Source organism: Helicoverpa zea, chromosome 17 (assembly GCF_022581195.2).
Source record: "Helicoverpa zea isolate HzStark_Cry1AcR chromosome 17, ilHelZeax1.1, whole genome shotgun sequence".
NCBI classification, from domain to species: Eukaryota; Metazoa; Arthropoda; class Insecta; order Lepidoptera; family Noctuidae; genus Helicoverpa; species Helicoverpa zea.
This window is the reverse complement of record NC_061468.1, coordinates 8,485,830-8,501,468: the sequence shown is the minus strand read 5'-3', so window position 1 is coordinate 8,501,468 and position 15,639 is coordinate 8,485,830. Positions and strand designations below refer to the sequence as shown.

At 35.7% G+C, this 15,639-nt stretch overlaps 2 protein-coding genes across 2 annotated transcripts in view; both read right to left on the bottom strand.

Moving 5' to 3' along the window:
* LOC124638343 (sodium channel protein 60E-like) overlaps positions 1 to 6,063 on the bottom strand; it is a 173,495-nt gene extending 167,432 nt beyond the window's left edge. The window contains exon 1 of the mRNA XM_047175287.1: positions 5,883 to 6,063. The gene's annotated coding sequence lies outside the window, so the exon portion shown is untranslated. The remainder of the gene's footprint in view (positions 1 to 5,882) is intronic.
* A 7,059-nt stretch (positions 6,064 to 13,122) lies between these two features.
* On the bottom strand, positions 13,123 to 14,274 carry LOC124638439 (cytadherence high molecular weight protein 3-like). The gene is made up of 2 exons (XM_047175403.1): positions 14,149 to 14,274; positions 13,123 to 14,021 (listed from the first exon to the last, which is right to left on the bottom strand). Exon 2 carries the CDS (start codon positions 14,009 to 14,011, stop codon positions 13,262 to 13,264), a length of 750 nt encoding a protein of 249 aa, XP_047031359.1. The 5' UTR covers positions 14,012 to 14,021; positions 14,149 to 14,274; the 3' UTR covers positions 13,123 to 13,261.
* Between the last annotated feature and the right edge of the window lie 1,365 nt (positions 14,275 to 15,639).

Below are 15,639 nucleotides of genomic sequence, written 5' to 3'. Positions count from 1 at the left end.
TTATCGTGGGGTTTGAAGCTAATTTATTTATTGCCTTTTCTCAAATCCAATAGGAATTATTATACATAGGTTCTTTATTTACCTGGTCATGTTTCTTCTGTCCATTTCCAGAGTCAACGCTTTTCATATAAAACCTTAATTACGTTGGAGACCATAATATAGCCTTAATAATTTTATATATAACTGCCATTTGTCATTAAAATCCAATTAGCAGTCAGTTTTGTTTGAAAATATAACAAACATATGAACATACCCATGTATGTACATACCCATATACATACTTTCGCATTTATAAAAGGACTAGCTTCTGCCCGCGATTTCACCCGCATCCCGGATAGTGACAAAAACTATCCTTCTCCTTCTCCCGGGTCTTAGCTACCTCCCCTCTAATTTTCAGCTTAAACGGTTCAACCATTCGTGAGTTATAAAATGTGTAACTAACGCAACTTTCTTTTATATATATAGACAGAGATAGATGTAGGATTTTATAATACTCGTACTCACGGCAAGTCTCTAGATCAAATTATTCCTACGAGCTGCACATTGCCTACGGTCTAGACGTCATATAACAGTTTATGGTCCATTGTTATTGATTTTTATTCAGTTTATAGCTCGTAAACTTTGAAGTTTGCTGGCCAATAAATAAACTTTGATGGACGATAGTTTTCTTTGTTTGTTTTAGCTGGTTTTAGTAAGTTTTATTGGTCGTTGTTTAAACGATTTTAAATGTTGACTGTACATGAATTTAAGCTTGGTATTAATTTCATACTACATTTCACTTGTTTATGAATGCAGTTCTTAATTTATAGCTCATTTCTCTACTTAATGTAGTAATAAGCACACGCGATGTTTAACATGGGTCAAATGGTAATAAAACCTTACTTCTCATCACGATTAACCTTCCTAATCATGAATTAATTTAAATTAAAGATATTTCTTGCACACATAAACACATTTTGACACACCAAAAACAGAGAGATTATGCACAACGGCAAGCTTAACCCAGTTACTATTATATACCCAGTGTTAGTATTATAAGGTACTGAATTTGTCTATCTTTTTCTCTGATATCAACAACAAATGCTTGCATAGAACCTTGCAGACTGTAAAAACGCGACATACCTACTACTAGACCACATAACCACACTTATGTAATTTACATTACTTATAAAAAATTGTCACGTATCATAGTAAATCCCTATTTTCGTTAAAATCCTCTCTTCATCTACGTAGATGACGTCATAAGAGAGACGACACTCCGATGAGATAGTAATCCTCGATAAGCTACTATACCTACTAACTTACAGCCGGTCCCAATACTCGATCCATCAGTTGATTTACTTACAAGAAAAAGAATTTTGACATTAGTGTCTTGATGATGATAATGTCCTCCTAGCCGATTATCGGCTACGGCGGCTGTTCTCATGTAAGGATATTAGCCAACTGCACAGGACATTTTATAGTGCACAAGCATTTACGCAGACACAAGAGCACTCACTATTACTTCACTCTCATAGCCCGATCGGACCGACATTTACGTGCTCTCCGATGCACGGGTAACATAGCGTCACCCAAGTAATGTGAAATTCCTATGTCTAGTAAGCAAAACCACGGATAGATTATTGGGAATGACCGTTAGAAAGATGTGTACTTAGATGTCTACTGTAAACGTCCACCGTCACGCCCTAGCTAACAATACAGCCTTTTTACAGGCTAAACGTTTTACATAAGTAATTTATAGTTTTTGAAGACGAATCAGGTTATAATTACAACTTTTTTAAGTACTTTTTTATTTAAATAATTTTTAACTAACTTGAAAATAAGCAATAAAGCAATATTCTTCAGGTTGTCTTAGAAAGTGTTATTTATTTATTTATTTACCTATCGTCCAAATTATGTCAATCAGACGCTCAATTAACAATAATTTCTGCATTTTTTCATCAGGAATTCAAAGAAATCTTTATTACAACCGAGAAATTACAAAACAAAAAATGTATTTTCTAGTAAATTCAACATCATAAGAGAGCTTAGTTTTACAGCAACGTATAAGTAAAATATGCACAGTCTAAAAATTTCACTGCAATCAATCGCTCGGCAGAACAGAGGCATAAAGTATACTGCTCATTGATATAAGCCCGTGAGTTCGGGCCCGAGGTACATTGTAAGTCATGTGGTATATACGAATATTATAAGAGATATTATATCTTCCAGCTTGTTTTTTGTTATAAGATCGCTAGAGTCGAGGAAAGGTGGGATTAGTTTAGTTTTTGATGAAGGCTCAATATTGTATACGTACTGATTGATAAATAATATGGATTGTATAACTAAGAAGTACATCAAAATATTCTACAAGTTACTAAAACGCGGAAGATGATTAGAAGTGATTTCAAAAGCTCTTAATTTTATAACAATTTACTACATATTCTGGTAACAAATCGATTGGATTTTTCACCACGGCAAGACCAATAACAAACACCTTTCGCTGCTATAACAAAAATGAGAATTCGCAGCAATTTTTGTTCCACGTTACTAAATGATCACAAACACAAAATAACAGTTTTAACCTCATTTAAAACCCAAATCACCATTTAAAACAGTATAATTCTATAATAATGACCACTAGCACACTAAAACCGTTCAAGCATAACTAATTAAATTATCCCCGGTATTATATAGTGAAACAAATTCCCGGTCATACGGTCTGGATATAGTGCGAGCCTTAGAGGTTTATCCAGATATGAGCCTGGTATATCCTACGGTATTACCAACATTCGCCCAGTCTATAGCTGAGGAGATCTGAAATCAATCACGTTGACTTATTCGTGTGGTTTTAAGCTCGAGTTTTCTTTGAATGAAGCTGGTTTAAAGGGGCGTTGGTTTTTTTTGAATGCAATTTTTAGTTAATAATCCGGTATTATTAATTTGACTCATTTTTTTCTGCCAATGTACCAATTTATTATTTGAAGTGGACTCAGCACGTCTTCTCCTTTTATACTTTTCTATCTGACGTCATGTAACAAGTAACACTCTTTGCAGCTATATCATCGTTCACATAATCCATCCATTGTTTTTTTAGTATTTTTACCTGAGTGCTGAAGGGCCATGTTATTTAGAATTATTATTTTAAGTTAAATGCGTAAAATAAACGTATTTGCACACATAGTCAATCCAAAAGCAGAACCATATATCAAAAACGAGCATAGTCAATAAATCAGCTCTGAGTACATAGGATTTATGTAAATATGATAAATTATTCAGTAAATACATAGGTTGTAAGCATTTGTTATTTATTTATAATGTATAATGTGCCATTGACAATATTGCACCCGAGAGACGTATATATTTGTTTATTTTCCTTGCTAGGTTTAATCTCAAAATAAACAAGTGCGAGTCGGACTCGTGCACGAAGGGTTCCGTAAATTACAGTTAAATCAACCTATCTCAAAAACTATAAGAGATACTTTGATCAAACCAAAAATCGTTGAAAGAGTTAATTAGCATGCATCACCTCTATTTTTTTTAGAATTTTATACCCCGTAGTTATAAAAATAGAGGGGGGGGGGACATACTTTTTACGACTTTGAGAGCTGATATCTCAAAAACCGTTCACTTTAAGAAAAATGTTTTTTAGAAAACTTTATATCATTTTAAAAGACCTTTCCATTGATACCCCACACGGGTATGTACATCGAAAAAAAAAATTTCATCCCTCAGTTACATGTATGGGGGGCCCCACCCCCAATTCTTTTTTTTACTATTTAGTGTCATATTTTTGTAGCGGTTCATACAACACATATTCCCATCAAATTTCATCACTGTAGTACTTATAGTTTCCGAGTAAATCGGCTGTGACAGACGGACAGACGGACAGACGGACAGACGGACAGACGGACATGACGAAACTATAAGGGTTCCGTTTTTGCCATTTTGGCTACGGAACCCTAAAAATGTAATAGAAACTGTTCTCGAGGTTTTGATGCGACAATATTAAGAAAAGGGGAACGTTCCGGTTTCCAATTTATCGTGCTAAAATGAATTATAGCGTTTTGTCCCCATAAAGTATTTCTAACATGGACTTAATATAGAAAGTTGAGCAAGAATCAAGCAACCGCTTTGAGGAAAATTATTATGTTACAATTTTCTTCCTCTGAAAAGGGGTTTTATTTAAAATTCTATTAAAAAAAGTGGTTTTTAACTCGACGCTTACGTAGTTCAAGACATATGCAGACTAATATTTAAGCAAGAAAAATATTTATTCCTACAAATTATTACTGATTCATTTGTTAATAGAAAAAGCTCTTCCACCTAATATATAACCACTTTTCTTTAAAGGTAAGGAATAATAATAATGATTTCCGAGATGAGGTTATAAAGTATAATAAAGGGTTGTAAAATCAAATGTTTCTGAATTAATTAAAACATAAACCAATCAATAAAGTATTGGCTTTTCAAAACTTTCTAAACTTGTTCACAAATGAGATTGCCGAGGTTTTTGAGCAAACTTCTAATTAAATACTCAAATTTACATAAAGAAAATCTTGCAGACTTCATAATAAATTAACATTTAAGAAATATCAGTAATCAGTAATATTTTTCTTGAATTATTTTCATCACACAATTTGAACAAAAACGAGTGGAAATGTTTTATGACCTCTATCAAACTGCTTCATAACGCTTCTAATAAAGAACATTTCTACTGAATCTATCTGTACATTTCCTTCCACAAAGATAGGATTCTAAGAGCAGAATCTTTTTGTTACAAATATACAATGTCAAGTCTATCTTTAGAAACCTAATCTATAATCCTACCTACAGTTGCATATCGAAGATAGGTTTCTATCTTTAAAAGCATATGCCAGTAAAATAGTAACTCCATTTTTCTATTATCATTTTCATAAAGTAAGTAGAATATTCTTCGAAAGCCAAAAGTGTAACAAAGGATAGGCTTTAAGCAACAGGCTACATTAGATACATGTAGCAACAGATTACAAAAATACTCTCTTTGTTACTCAAAGCCTTTGAAAAGTCTATTTCAAAACAGAATATTTGTCTGCCCCTGTTTCCAATCTTTGCCAAACCAACTATTGGAAATAACATTTTGGAAAATAGAATCCAGGCCGCTCATTGGTCGGTCTATTGTAGACGAAAACAAGGAAATTGAAAGAATGCTACGAACTGAACTGTTGTATAGTTTGTATGTATGTATGTGTGTATGTGTGGAACTTGTATTATGCCGCACAAGTAAAGAATTCCTTTGACCGCCCCGCTGTAGTGCGCGCCGCCCAAACACACCGCAACTATTTTATGATTTAATAAGTTTGCGAATTTTATTATTGGATGTTTGTTTTTTTTTATGTTTTATATAGAGTATGTGTGATACTTTCGTTAAGTATTTTAATCATATTTTTGTGTAAATTTTCTTTTTTTGTGGAAACCACGTAACCTTTCGCATAATTTTTCAGGAATATGATTTGATGGGCGGTTCTCTTTAATGTATTTGTATCTCGAAGCAGTTACTGTTACATCTGCAGTGTTCGGCCGTAACGAACTTAGTTTCGACTTGCTGACCTTTTACCTTTAACGCGGCGCGTAGTCGCGCGGTACTTATTGTATGATTAGGGCCAGTGTTGTGGCACCAGCGAGCCGCCTCGACAACTGATCGAGTGTCGTCATCGATCTGCACTATTGAACTAGGTCAGGATACAGCATGGGATACATCCCGCACACCACCATGCGCTACCCACGCGCTCCCAACTTTCACCGAACTCATTTCATAAATATTCAAAAATTCAAATACACGTACTGCCGAATCTATTAATAGAAAATTAAAAATTAAAAAAAAAGAGTTAATAAATAAATAATGTATGAGTAACGCGACTCACCAACAATTATCGATTTCGTCGCCGTAAAGTTCAATCGATATCACTGAAAACTTGTGAGTTTCACTGTTATAATGTTGTTTAGCGTGTGGCGGTGGGCGTGCGGACGCGGGCGGCACACCGGGCGGCGCGGCGCGCGCGGCGGGCGCATGGCTCACACGTGCGGCCGGCGCGGGGCGCGTGGCGGACTGCCCGGGCGAGGTGCCGCGCGCCGCTGCCCTAAATTCGCGCTGCCGCCGGCACAATAATTGTCGTGCCGCTGCCTGCAGCCGCGACGGCCGCACACCCTATCGATTCATGGCGCGTACGTTTCGTGAAAGTAAAAAGTTAACTCGATCGAATACGATGCGGTCAACGGTTTTCTGAAAACGCGACCACTCGTTTTCTAGGTCACAAAGTCGATTTAAAACTTACTATTGATCCTTCGACTTTTACGTCTATAAAAGAATTAACAGACAATCCACACCGGTAGTAGGGGCCTGATTAAGTTCCTAAAAGGTTTTAATAAAAAATAAGGTAACAAATTATCGTAGCCCTGAATTTCTGTAGCAGGAGGAAAATTATTTGCGTACAAATGAAAGAATATAAAAGTCAACAATAAACACGTTATCCTGAAAAAAAACCTTACTTCAAATTATGTACTGCGTCCAAATATATTCTGTACGGTTTGGTAAATCGCCTACAGCATAAATACAAAAATAGCACGTGAATAAAAATACGCTTTGTCCTTTATCTAGGCGGGTCTCGTAGCGAGTGCTACAATAAGCTACGCGGCTACGTCGTCAGCGCTACGACGTACTACGACGGATATCATGATTCCTCGCGATAGTGGCCGCCGCGTACGACAAAACATACTTGAAGAAAAGATGGATAACTGAAAGGGTTTTGACATGATGAGTTTTTTATGTAATAAGTTTAGAAATAAAAACGCAAAGGTTATAATTAAATAGAATTACAATTATCTGGATATTTCGATTTTAAAAGGTGAGGGAATTCGACCAACCATCATTTCGTTACCTAAAACTTGTAAGTCTAAAATCTAGAACTTCAAATAATAACCCCATACTTTCCGACACCCAAAAACCCTTCCAAAATATACAATTTTCCGTTTTAAGTCCGTCAGAGGTGCAGATTGTTGGCACTGCGGAGTAATCGACCAGCGGCGGTGGCGTGCAAGCCTCGCGTGCCGCCGATGCGTGCCACCTCATACTTTGTTTGTGATTCTTAAAAAACTTATTAAAACCGGCACACCGCTGACCCGACCATCCGAGATACTCTGTGTTTTTGACCGATTTTTCAAAGGGTGGGTTTTGTGCTTCATGTGTATTTTTGGGGTTTTTTAGGCCGCTTCTTGTATGGAGAATATGGTAAGGAGAGGTAATTTGGAACTGCCTTAGAGAAACCCTACCAACTTGGTGATTGATAAATAGATTAACAACTAGCGCCCGCCCCGGCTTCGAACGGGATACCAGTATTTACCAACTATTTAAAGTATGTTATTATACATATATAAACCTTCCTCTTTAATCACTCTATCTACAAAAAAGCCACATGAAAATCGGTTGCGTAGTTTTGAAGATTTAAGTGTACAAAGGGACATAGAGGCAGAAAAAGTGACTTTTTATTACCATGTAGTGATGATGATTTTTTTAAAGATTTTTAGCGAGAAAGTTTGTCTGTGTAATGTGTAAAATATAGTCGCACCGATTCTGGTAAAAATATGGAGATGGAATGAATATTCCTAAATAGCAGATATTAATTTTCATTTGTCTTATTACTAAATAGTAAATTGTTATAGCAATAGCAACAATGTACCTGCATGTCTTTTTATATGATCTGTAGAGGTAATTATTTACTAAATGAATTTGCAGCAACAGCGAAAGAATCTTGAATGAACCCACTGATGTAAAAAGTATTGATATCACCAAACGCAGTGATTGATGCTTATGCCATTAAAAGTACAATAATCGAAATAATAATCCTTGCCTAACAGTGAAATCAATAAACCGGCCAAGTGCGAGTCGGACTCGCGCACCGAGGGTTCCGTACAAATGCTGTACAGATAAAAAGTGAGTTTCGCGCCAACCGTTCAGTTTAGAACAATCATAGTTATGGTAATTTCGTGAGAGTCAAAATAGTTAATATTTTTTATTTTATAATATAACTAAAATAGTAGGCCAGTACCTTGTAAAAGTTATTTTATTGAAGTTATTTATATACAACATTTTATAGTCATCATTCAGAAATCTGATTGAAAATAACTGTCTTACGTGTCTTAAAGGTCATGGGGCATATCTGACCCGCTTTGTAAAAAGTGGCGGACATGAATCAAAGTAGTTTTAAATCGTGGAGAATGGTATGACGTTTCTTTGAATATAAATATTTTATTAAAATTCCATGGAGACGAATGTCCAGGATCGTTTGAAAAATATAAAAGACAAGCAGTTTCAGAGGATTGTACAGGTTGCAATGCTAGTTTTTATTGTTAAAGACATTTCATAAAGAAGGAAGGTGCCAATCCGGATGACCAGGATCTGATGAGGATCTGAAAACCCTGAGAAATCGAGGGCAACTCTTGAATATTGTAGGCACGCATCGAGTCATAACCAGACATGTGAGTGTATTTTTGAGGGTACTGGTAAACAGTGAAGGTTTGGAGCTGATTTGATTATTGAGACTACAGAGAGTCAAGGGAACTCCCGAACGGTATGTTGCAACTACCACGTGTTTGGGGATATTTTATTCGTATTGGCGAAGACTTTCCACAAAGATAGGTTTGACTGCCATTGTGGGATCGACAGCTAAGATCAGATATAGTTATGGGAACTCCTTTACAATTTATAACGTAACCTTGTGTTGGAGCTTATTTTATTTTAGGTGATGAGAATTCACTACTAACTTGGGTTAAAGCAGCCATTGCAGGAATGGGATCTTTTATTTTTGAGGGATTAATCACCTAAAGAGCCCCAGTTTCAGGTTTTTTCGAAACCGCCGGACGACTTGTAGCTTTCGAATTGTAACAACGACTTCTAGAGAGTAGGATTCGGGGCTGCTGGCTTTACGTTTCTAGAGCCTTGACAAAAGTGTAATTCTGTCCCTTTCTTTGTTTTATAAAGTCGGCATTATTTTATTTTGTAGCATTTTACAAACAAATCCAACTTCAAACATATAAAAAAGCAACAAGAAAACAAAAGCAAGAAAGAAATTAAAAAGATGTTAGGTGCATCGGTCTAGAAGTCGGTGTCTAGCTAGAGGATGCATCTATATTTATTTAACCACCGAGATCTAGACCGATGCATATAAACAGTTTTGTTGAGAAGTTGTTTTTTTTTTTGTAAAAAGTTTTTATTTTTAACTTTTGTGAAAAGTTCTCGTCAATACGAATAATATAAGCCCAAACACGACGTAACTAAAACATACCGAGTTCTCTCGACTTTCTCACGTCTCCATCATCAGATAAGCTCTTAACCTTCACTGTTTGATAGTATCACCAGACATACATCTGAGAATCAAGTTTTAATCCTATGCATGCCTACAATTTCTGATAGTTGCCCTCGATTTCTCAGGATTTCCATCATCAGATCCTGACCTGATGACAATGGAAATAAACGGCGAGTATACTCTTTCACTACAAAGAAATGATTTCTCAAATCCGTCAAACTTGGTCGTTTAAATTCCCCATTGAAATGAGGAAAATATTTGATGTTTACACCTGATTTTCTCTAGATTCCCATGGTTCACATTGATGCGACTAATGCCATAGTAAATCAGAGCCTTTATCATTATACTGTGCTATATTTCGTTCGTATCCGCCGTGGGTATGGTTTTCATACTAAGGTGCCCAATGACCTTTGAATGATTTAAAATTTTTCACAGTTTAGAGGCCATTATATAAGAAGTGTTTGATATGAATTTCACGTTTTATTCAAAACTTTAATATCTCAACGCGTTCATGTGAAAAAGGGTAGGTAGTAATTATTAAAATTAGTTTATAATTATTAAAAAAATATTTTATGTCATGTAAGCAAAAATAATATTTTAATATTTTATGTAACTTCAAATTTATCATTTTCGCAATTTTTCCTTTATCTGTACTATATAACGTTGCTTCGTGCCGAATTTTAAGATTCTGAGTTCACGGGAAGTACCTTGTAGGTTTTGATTCCCTAGCGTGTGACGGAAATTCGTCTAAGGTGTCGGTAAAACTGCTGTATCTTTTGATCGCGTTAACTTAGAAGTTTGATTTTTTCATTGCTTAAAGGGACAATAGACCTAGGTATTTGGTATAAATTTTAATTTGGTACCTTTATTCGTTCGTGAGAAATAAGGTAGTAAGTTTCATTTTATTAAAATATTTTTATTATATTATTTAACAAAAAAAATGAGATTTTCGCAATTTTTCCTATATTTGCATTATATAACAATGCTTCATGCCAAATTTCAAGATTCTGAGTTTACGGGAAGTACCCTGTAGGTTTTGATTCCTTTGCGAGTGTCGAGAATTTGTTGAAAATATCGACATAATCGGTTGTATCTTTTGATTGGCTTGGCTTAGAAGCTTGATATTTTCACAGCCTAAAGGGACAATAGACCCGAGTATTTCATGTGAATTTCAGCTTGATACGTCCACGCGTTCTTAAGATAAAGGGTCTTGACAGACAGACAGACAGACAGACAGACAGACAGACAGACAGACAGACAGACAGACGGACAACAAAGTGATCCTATAAGGGTTCCGTTTTTTCCTTTCGAGGTACGGAACCCTAAAAATTGAAAAATTGATGATAGTACAAGCATACAAGTTTATTTAAATGCTTTTATGTGGATGCTGTTTGTTATTTGAACGTGAAAGCCATTTTTGTTCTTATTTTTATTTGCTTTGCGATGAGAGCTTTTGAAAACTATTTTTAGTTTTTATAGAAGAGGTAAAACTATACGCAAAGCGAGATTTTACTTGATAGGTTCGATTCTACGAATGGAATTTTCGTGTGTTTGAAAATAGCTGTATTGTAACAAGAATAATAATAAAAAAATGAAGAGGTAAACTATGTGCTGTAAACAGTAAATCTCTTTAAATCGAATTCTCCATGTTTTTATCACTCGTTATTTCTTTATCTTTTTATGCAGGAATGGTGTGGGTTACATGTTGTGTTTGATATTTAGTAGATACAATTACTTAGACCACATAATTTTATCAGGTTCTCTATCTATACTAAATCAATCTGAGGAATTTGTTTGTGTGCAAACGCGCTAATTTGTGTACTAGGACTGATTTGAAAAATGACTTCAGCTCATTTATCAAGATTGAATACTTTTTATCCGAGTGCGCGAAGCAGTTCATTGAGGTCGCAAGCGGAAGCCAATATTATCATACAAGAAGCTAATAATATTAAATCAGGAATAAAATATCAAACAAACTTATTCAGACTTACAGAAAGAACGTCACGAAAAACAGGCCAAACACATCAAGTCTTTTCCTTTCTAAGTTCACTAATCAGTTATTTTGTCGACAAACAAACTAAAGAATCATCATTAATCGTTATAGAACCTTTATTGTACTTACATAAACTTAGGAACATAATATCTTGCAAACATGCTTTTATCTCTAGTGGTACAGGCTTGTTTGCATGGACATATTAATCACGGCACACGAAACACTGTCGTTCTTGACTATACCTCTTGCGATGAAGTGTAGGTGACTGTACTTATTAGTTATTACTTGTATTTTTTGGGAAACAGTATTTTTTTTGAAAATACCATGTAAAATTTTTAAATCTGAAGTTAGTTTATGTACTTATTTATTACTAGCCGTTTTCCCGCGGTTTCAGCCGTGTCCCGTGGGAGCTACTACCCGCACCGGGATAAAATATAGCCTATGTTACTTGCAGATAATATAGCTTTCTAATGGTGAAAGAATATTTAAAATCGATCCAGTAGTTTTTGAATTTATCCATTACAACCAAACAAACAAACAAAGTTTTCCTCTTTATAATATTAGTATAGATTTTTTCAGAGCATCTATTCCTGTAACTGCAGAAAAGACCGAGCTTTGGATACTCTGGATCGATCAATCATTAACTTCATGCATCTTGAGGGTGCAGCTCTCAGTGAAAATTGTCCTCCTAATCGCAATTCGAGTATGAAGAAACAGGGAATGAATCTGTTACACACATACGTGATTCAAAATTAAAATTAAAACTCTAGATCATATATAAAGATTTTTATGATAATTTGAAATAAATAAATAACGTTAGAAGTATCTGAGTCACCATGAACATACTAATGCTAATCAATATTGTTTTATAGAGTTGTACCTAAACTAGTAGTGTCATTGTTATCATAAAGATCAGTGATATGGAAGACATATTTATTATTTGTGATAAAGATCATAAACTATAACGTGTTCTTATCGTTCAGCATATTATTTCCTAGTTCTAGGTAATCTTTAAAACTAAAGGATTGATTTTACACAAAACAATGTAATAACTACACTACAGTTATTCCTGAATATTGTGAGTGAGGCTACATGTGCTATTTAATTTATTGGTATGATATGAGCATAACACTATTTCAAACAAAATACAAGTAAGTAATATCTTCAACAAGAGGTATCGTTAAAATATTCTTAGTGACACCATGAGTCCGAACTGACCTCAAAAGAGGAGATTCTTTTAATAATATAGTTACTTAACCACATTTATTTAACATGCTTATGGAAAATGGAACATACGAGTAAGACCCCGTTTCTTTTCAACGGCTCTAAGATGAGAAAAAATACATTTCCTCAGCAATTTGATTACAATTACCATAAAAATATTACTTCAATTACTCCCAGCTTCCAAATATTGCAAATTCAAAAACGGGCTTGAAATAACTTTTACAGTAAACAAACTATTCTCAGGTTCAAGCGTTGTATGCTAAACTATTAAATATAATAGTGGTGATCATTTTGTAGCCAGCACCGCCGAACTTCGTCTTAACGAGCTAAGTAAGTGAAGTTGGGTTAGTTGCCGACTACGTGCCAAGCCCGTAAGCCACTTCACCAAATACTTGAATACTTTATTACAACGCATGCCTCTTTGTTACTGCGATTTTCATGAGCCCGCCCCAACATTTTCGGCCTTTGACCCCAGTTGGGCGGGGAACTCGTAAACCTGTAGGACGTCTACTAAAAACTATGCATAAACTCAAGAAAGTAATTCACCATCTCTCAGTAAATAAATATAAGGAATGAAAATAAATGTTCGATAAAATAAATGTATATTTCAACTATCTTTCTTAAAACAAAACATACATACGAAATAAACTTTACAAAACAAAACTAAAACACAATTACAAAAACTGTCTAATTAATCTTAGATCAATAGAAACGTTGAAACATCTTAGAAGTGAGCGGAATTGATAGAATCTGAAGAATCGTTAAAGTAGTTGATGATCATGTTGAACCATGACTGAACGGTGGCGAGCATACCGGGTTCAGGACCGTTGTATTGGACCTGCACGAGTCCATCATTGAACAGATCTCCACTGACTTGGGGAATAGGAACGGGCAACTGTTCGTGGTCTACCACCTCGGGGGACGGCAGCACCACAGGCTCGGGAATCACCACCTCAGGCACGGCAGGGGCAGGCAGAACTATGGGTTCGGGAACAACTTCTGGGACAGCTGGAGACGGCAAAACAACCGGCTCAGGGACTACTTCAGGAATGGCAGGGGACGGCATGACTACGGGTTCAGGGACAATAACTTCTGGGAGGGCAGGAGACGGCAAGACGACTGATTCGGGGACGACTTCTGGAACGGCAGGGGACGGCAACACAACGGATTCGGGGCTGCTAATAAGGGGTTCACTGCTGTCAACAACATTGACTTCACTAGGAGCAGCAGCCGCGGCAGCGGCGGTAGCTTCAGCGATTCCGACGGCAGTGTAAGGGTGCAGCAGATTGGTGGCAGCAACTATTTCACCGTCTGCGTGTTCGTTGAGCTTGATGTCCACAATTTCGCTGACCTCTAACGCCGCGCCTTCGGGCAAGCCGTTCACGATCATCTCCACGGCATCGCTGCCACTGTCTTCAGGAATGGGCACGGCGGTCACCGCCGCAACAAACAGAGTTAACAGTAGCACTCTCATTTTTAATTATCTAAAACAAACATATCAATGAATAAACGTTTTTAAATCCAAAATACCCCAACTGCAATTCAAACTTTTAAAGCCAGCCGTGCCAAATGTGCTGTCAAAATATTTACCAAAGATTATTCTAAACTTACTTGTGTTCTTCGCGAAGGTTTTACGCCTAATGCCAAAATTCCTAGACAGGGAAAAGTTAAATCACAATAAAAAGTTAGATAGTAAACAATTATCGCGCGCTAGATTCTTGTAATCCATTGTAAATTATATTACTTAGTAATCTAGTGGCATTAAAAGATTAGGCTACTTTCAATAGTATTGAACTATAAAAGTTACAAATGGTAATAAATCTTAGATAATTTTGTGATGATAATTTTCACTATAATTCCGCCTTCAATGGAGGTGGCGGAAAAAACGTAATACCTATACCTACCTGGCAATAAAACATCCCAACACTATTTCATTCTAGCCTAGTAACGCCATCTATCCTGCTCTTAGCACACTACCATGTTACTGAATAGAGAGAAATACTGACATTATAAAAACGATTTTTGAAAAAAATGACTTGGATTATGTATATTATGTATATGTGTATATGTTGATAGCTTAATTTGTGTGTATACATATATTGAAAGGACTTCTTTATTCCTGTCTAAATAAATATTTCACACACCACACCACGCCTAGCTTTATTGAATGTTTCTTTATAGCTCAGCAGCGACGCTTTCGTACTTATCACGTAGGCGCTATGCAACTGGTACGTAAGTACAGAACAATTTTAAGTACCCAATGGATCAATCTGTCGGTTCTATTGAAAAATTCAGATATTTAAAGCCAAAACAAGGACCTCAGAAAGCAAGAACATAAAATTTGCTTTATTATGAACTTACTTTTAATGATACCTCAATCGTTGAAGTAAATGATATAGGTACTAGTATATTAACCTAATGGTTGCAGTTGTATTCCGATATTACTGACACATGACTTAAATATACTACTCATACTTACACATTTTACTTATTGAATAATCCCGCTGTCTCTCTTACACCTGCGTCACCCTGGTCCACATTGAGCGATTTCTCTTGATAGATTCACTTCATTCATGGGAAGAGAATACACGGGATCACTGATATATATTGATTGTGTAAATAGGACAGATGTCAATTATTTTAGGTGACTTTGTAACTTTGTTATGGATCGTGTTTATTGGATTTCGCGTAGGACACAATCGCAATAATAGAGTTAAATATCGTAGTTTTTTTTTTTTTTTTTTTTTTTTTTTTTTTTTTTTTTTTTTTTAAGGTCAAATTGTTATATTTATTTTTTTTTCAAATATTTACATAATATTTACATTAATTTTAAAAATTAAAAATAAACTTATATATACAACTTAAAACTAATACATAGCATCAAAAAATTGCTCCTCATCGCTGTCACCGGGTAATGTACCCAGAAGGCTGGCAGCATTGCCACGTTGGATGGCAATGCTCAGCCTCTGTGCGAAATAAAAGCCAGCCCTTGGGTCACGAGAAGTGTCAACAAGGCGCTTAGAAATTTCCTTTGCAAGCGCGTGAGCACTCGGACCCCACGGCCCGAGAGTTTCAACCCCAAACGGCTCAAACATGTAATTC